We start from the raw sequence: 6403 nt of genomic DNA, 5'->3' as shown, positions 1-6403 counted from the left end.
ATTTCTCTGTCACCCCCTAGGATATGATTTTTCTGTCACCCCCTAGAGTGATTTCTCTGTCACCCCCTAGGATATAATTTCTCTGTCACCCCCTAGGATATGATTTTTCTGTCACCCCCTTGAGTGATTTCTCTGTCACCCTCTAGGATATAATTTCTCTGTCACTCCCTAGGATATGATTTTGTGTATGATTTTTCTGTCATCCCCTGGGGTATGATTTTTCTGTCACTCTCTTGCGTATGATTTTTCTGTCACCCCCTGGGGTATGATTTTTCTGTCACTCATTTGCGTATGATTTTTCTGTCACCCCCTGGGTTATGATTTTTCTGTCAATCTCTTGCGTATGATTTTTCTGTCACCCCCTGGGGTATGCTTTTTCCGTCACCCCCTGGGGTATGATTTTTCTGTCACCCCCTGGGGTATGATTTTTCTGTCACCCCCTGGGGTATGATATTTCTGTCACCCCCTGGGGTATGATTTTTCTGTCACCCCCTGGGGTATGATTTTTCTGTCACCCCCTGGGGTATGATTTTTCTGTCCCCCCCTGGGGTATGATTTTTCTGTCACCCCCTTGGGTAAAACAGATAACACAATGAACGCTGTCATAACACAATAAAGAATTAATAAGGTGACGTCATGGAAACAGTAAAATATGATGTCACAATATCATCTTTCAAAGGGAGATAACACGTTTAGAACAGAACAGAAAACAGCTAGATTACAAATATTAATAACCATTGTTTTGGAACAAATCATTGATAGAGTGCAAGAAATCTTCCCCTACGTATACAGTGAGGGTATGATCCTAGAGAAATATTAACCTTTAGGGTGACATTCTTAAACATCAAATTCTCCACTTGTACCATTAAAATACCAACTCTCAGGGTGACATTCTTAAATATCACATCCTCCACTTGTACCATTAAAATATCAACCCTCAGGGTGAAATTCTTAAATATCACATCCTCCACTTGTACCATTAAAATATCAACCCTCAGGGTGACATTCTTAAATATCACATCCTCCACTTTTACTATTATGATATAAACCCTCAGGGTGACATTCTTAAATACCAAATCCTCCACTTGTACCATTAAAATATAAACCCTCAGGGTGATTATATTCTTAAATATCAAATCCTCCACTTGTACCATTATAGCCTCAGGTAAGCCTATCCTAGGAATATCACCCCTCATGTAGAGATTTCAATTAGTTAATACCTTCAAGGTAAGGGTAAGATTTTGTTATTAACCCGATGTGACCGGGCAGTGGAGGAACATAGTTTGGAGACAGAGGAGTGGACACAAGTCATTGTGAAGATGTACTGTACTGACCTTAGGGGTTTTATAATCCTTCTCCGAGTTATAATCAACCTCCTGCACTGGTTCTAAAAAGAGGTTGATTTTAAGTTGACATAATCTCGAGGCCACATCTTCCGCCATTATTCTCTTGTCTCTTGTCACTTTCACCGATTCCAACACCAAACTTTGTAAACTTCTGACCTCCAGACTTGGTCAGTAACATCTCCAAACGGTTTTGGAATCCCATGAAAACACACGACCCCCTCAAGTCATTGAAATCCTATATACATTTGTACATAGTACTATGTGACGTCCGTGATGTAGCCTTTCACTGACGGTCTTCGCTTAATACTCCTTCTACTTAGTTAAAGGCATAGCTAATATTGTACTAAGATGAATCTCATTCTCATTAACATATGTTGTGAGTTTTGGACAAATATTTGTATTTCTCTTGGGAACCATTCAATCTAGAGAGCAGCCAAGGTGAACTTTACTATCATCCTATGTATATAACACACACCAGTATAATGTATACACAGCTCTAGTCTTACCATCTCAACAAGTTCTCACTACCCAGACACACAACTTGACCAACAATGTGAAAAACACTGCATATTTGGTAAAGATCTTCTCCGTAACTCCTAACCTAGGGTCTGAAATGTTAGTTAAACTTGCAAGCACAGATGACAACAGTGAAAACAGCATATAGGTCACCATTTAGCCTTCACGAGGGGCTTATCCTGCCAGCTGATTCTCCCACAATATGCATTCAAGTTTTATCTACATGTATACCTACATGCTTCGCTCAATAGAAAGCCTAGTAAGTTTAATACACAAGAAAACGAAAATCAAAAGGCATATTTATTCCCGTTTTGTGTCAAATCTGGTCAAGAAACTTTTAATTATGAAAGAATTTAGTCATGGATTATCAGTAATTATGTTATTAGACCGTTAATATGATAAATTATGGATGATTGAATTTTGTTTAAGTGTTACGGTAAAGCTTGCTAATCCTTTAAGTTGCTTGGACTATTGGGAGCCTTATACACCTATAGCAGGTAGACAGTCAGAATTAGCCAATAAATTTAAATCACTAATTCTACAATACACAGCCTTTGTGTTCTAACAGAGCATACAAGAGCAGAGGCAGGCAAAACAAAACCCTTTCCTCCGCCTGACAGACCCTCGTATCCTCAGCCCGGCTTGATGACGTAGGTACTGCTGTATCATGAATACTTGTGTATTGAAATTTAACCTCATTGTAAAGAAAGGAGAGAATATAAATAAACAAATAAATATTATGTCTGAGCAAACATTTGAGTACTATACAAAAAAAAATGTCAGCACCTCGGTTGATGTGACAGTAAAATATACACAAATTTAAAGAGCGTGTCTGGTTTCAGGTATACTGTGTAATACCCAATAGAGCGGTTTAAGGATCCCCGTACCACTGCCAAAAACGTTAACTACATACGCTGAATTTACGAATGAGCATAAAACACAAATCAGAATGGTTCAGAGTGCTTCAATTTTTATTGCTTAACTGTAAAAGCTTTAAATTTCGTTAGGGGTTAAATTTCACGGTTGCTGCAAGGGAGTGATTTCATCCAAGTTATAGTTCAATTGGGAGAAGAAATCATTTAGACTAAAGTGTGTTAAATCTGGTAAACACTACATTGATATTGTGGTAAAAGTTTCAAAAAGGTTTGTTCAAACATCAAAAACCATTAAAGTATATACAAGACGGGGAGGGGGGGGGGATGGAAGGCGGGGAGAAGGGGAGGTTAAAGGTATGATCAGACGGTCGATTATCAAAATTGATGACAACGATACATTTTGATTATGAGTTTTATTGAGGTCATGATCATCTAACGATGTTTTCAGATCAATTGTCACACGGATAAATGGGACATGTTGAATGACGGGGAAAATCATTTGAACAACACGTTTAAGTCATGCAGTCAGCATTTTGATTATGAGTTTTATTAAGGTCATGATCATCTAACGATGTTTTCAGATCAATTGTCACACGGATAAATGGGACATGTTGAATGACGGGGAAAATCATTTGAACAACACGTTTAAGTCATGCAGTCAGCATATGGTACGATCTAGATTATCGGTCAAGTAAAGTTGATATTATCATATAAACCCGCTGTAATTGGTTATATTTAGCCCAGCTGACACAAACTGTTAATGGAGTAACTGAATGCATGCATACGTACAACTGATCTTGTAACGGACTGATAATTGTAGCCAACTTGTAAACACCACTGTAAACCTAGTTCCAATGTACTCGTCTGGTTCACATATTGTGTTTTGTTAATTAAATGCTTGACATAACGCTTCATTTACTGTAATAACTGCCTTTATTGTAAGCACTCAAAAGACCAGAGTGGATGTATGTTCATTGAAGTGTTCCAATATACAACCATCGGCAGCAAAAACCCGACGACACGGTTTCAAACAGATATTGGTGATCTTTGGACAGTCAATGATCCAAGCCATATCAGTCAGTTTAGTGATAGCTTTAACATAAATTCTGTCCATAAGAATTTACTGTGGTTTTGACAAAATACAAACAATTTCCATCAAGGTACAGTTGATGGGTACTACAGTCACAAAGCCACATATTTGAAGAATATCTGTAAGGTACATTTTTGTGGATTTTCTAGATCCCCAAAGTAAAATAAACTTCTTCTTTTTTTATATTGGTATATTTCTTACAGAGTCATTTAATCCAGATGTGTTCATCAACACTGTGTAAACATGATAGTATTTTTTATGCTGTAAATGATAACAAATACATATTTAGTTTACACCATGATATTTTGTAAAATAGAAAACTCTGTAGCAGGCTGAGGAATGTCCCTTTGCTCTGTGGTTGACCTAAAAATAGCAGTGACCTTGGGATTGACATTGGGACTTAGAAATGTAAACTCATCTAAGGTATTCTCATACTTGACCTTTGTATAAACTTTAAAATTTCATAACAATCTGGTGAGAATTAAATGAAGTTGATAGAGATGTTACAGTGAAGCTTATAATGTAGGTCAACTTTGTTCAGTATTATCCACATGCATGTAGCGCTCATATAAAGTCCCTCCGATAGGAAGTTAACGATTCTTCATAATGTGATATTATGTTAAGAAAGTTACTGAAGCATAAAATGTAGGTCAGCATCTGCAAAAAGCCTTCGGTACACTTATCTGAGCTGAATCATTAATAAATACAAGTATATCCATGAATCACTTAGTTTCCCAGATATAGACTTAACCATTTAACTTCATTTGATGTATGACGTAATATTAAGGAAATCTCTGAAGCGTAAAATATATGTCAAATTCCACATCCGCAACATACATTCAGTGAAGGACTCTATATGTCTCATTATTGATGCAAGTATTATCAATGTAGCACTTATATTACCCAGATATGGATTTACCAACTTATAACTTAATTTGGTGTACAAGGCAATATCAAGGAAGTCACTGAAGCGTAAGATGTGGGTCAAATTCAGCATCTGCAACAGGTATTCAGTAGGACCACAGGACGACTCTATTTGCATCATCGACAAAAGTATATCTGAACTTTGTATAGCACCTAGAGTTACCCAGAAATAGACTCAAAAATTTTTCTTACATGAGCATATCTTAAGGAAGTCACTGAAGCATGAAATATAGGTCAAATTCAGCATCAGCAATATGCATTCAGTAGAGTGCAGACCTTATAGCTGCATCAGTGACGATATCCATGCAAGTATTGTCAGTGTAGCACTTACTGTAACTCAGATATGGACTTTCTTTTGTCTGAGTGATGGACCAAGCCCTTTACTATAATTCGATCCTGAAAGCTACGTTGAGCAGGGGATTAAAAAAACACTTTAATAGAAGAGTAAATATACAATTGGGCAATATCGGGATTCATTAAGACCTGGATCTCTGAACAATATACTGTCACTCTAAACAACTAAATTACCCGGTCAATGGTAATTAATCACCTGGTTACATCTTGTTACAATTGCTTCAAAACCAAATGAAGGGTTAAGGTTACTGTCTACATGTATGGAGAACTGCAGTAGAATTCTCTCGTGTTTCAATTGCCTCTACAGTGGGACAAGGATCCTTAAGGTACCATTTAATTATTTGTCAAGTGCTGAATAAAGGCGCTGGTTTTGTACTGATAAGTGTATGGTATATAGGCGATACTAGACCAAATATTTGTATGGGTCAAACATGTATGACGTCATTAGATCGTTTATGATGACGGCAGTAGTGATAAAGCCGTACATTATCACCAGCGGCCTCACAAAGAGATAATGACATCACAATATCGTAGACTGGTGTAGGACTACACAATGGTACAGTCGCACTCACAGACCCCCAAGTGCTCTACATTCAAAAGATCACATTATCGTACTGAATGAAGGTCAAAGATCAAACAAATATACATAAACATCCCAGTGGATAAAGGTCAGATTTCAGAAAGAAAGAAAAAAAACTAAACAAGAGGCCTAATAGGCCTTTAGAGTCACTTGAGTTGTAAGTTGTAAGGCCAAAAATGAATTATGTAGGTTTCAGGTTAACTTACTTACCCTAGCTTTTTGTCCTCCGTAGAACAGTTTATCACCTAGCTGTACCAAGATTGATTTATTAGCCAGCAGAGCTCACACTCATGCATTCATTAAATGTACTTTGACCTGTAGAGAGAACCTGACCCCATTCCTGACAGCTCAAGTGGAAATACAATGTTAACTTGTATAGGAGGCTTGATATTGATTCATAATTTTTTTTTTTAAATATATAATAATAAATTCAAGTTATTTGCCTCCCGTCAGACCCTAAAGCTTTCTGTTAATTGTTACGTGAAACACAGATATTTTGTTTCGGCCTAATATCAGTCTTTATTGTAGCTTCAATGTAACATGGATGTTATAATCATGCATCCAACTCAGAAATGGAAATACACAAATATTGACTGGCCGACAAAAATATCATTTTGGTCCCAGATTGGTCAACATATATCTTATATATAGTTAGCTGGTAACCTCAGAAAACAGACATATACTGAGTATGTAACGGGGGGGGGGGGGGGGGGGCCCC

General features: G+C 37.2%; 1 protein-coding gene across 4 annotated transcripts in view; it reads right to left on the bottom strand.

Annotated features, from left to right (window-relative positions):
- Positions 1-6403, bottom strand: part of LOC110451499 (high affinity cAMP-specific and IBMX-insensitive 3',5'-cyclic phosphodiesterase 8B-like) — a 144659-nt gene that overhangs the window by 89010 nt on the left and 49246 nt on the right. The window contains exon 1 of one of the 4 annotated variants that reach the window (XM_021499544.1): positions 1335-2056. The exons of the other annotated variants lie outside the window; for them this stretch is intronic. Within the exon in view, the coding sequence (XP_021355219.1) occupies positions 1335-1442 (108 nt within the window). The 5' untranslated portion in view covers positions 1443-2056. Of the gene's footprint in view, positions 1-1334; positions 2057-6403 lie in introns of those variants that run through there. 4 annotated transcript variants of the gene reach the window in all.

This window comes from Mizuhopecten yessoensis, unplaced genomic scaffold, assembly GCF_002113885.1.
Source record: "Mizuhopecten yessoensis strain PY_sf001 unplaced genomic scaffold, ASM211388v2 scaffold6111, whole genome shotgun sequence".
In the NCBI taxonomy this organism is placed as follows: Eukaryota; Metazoa; Mollusca; class Bivalvia; order Pectinida; family Pectinidae; genus Mizuhopecten; species Mizuhopecten yessoensis.
The sequence above is the reverse complement of the archived record's forward strand: the minus strand, read 5'-3'. Positions and strand labels throughout refer to the sequence as shown.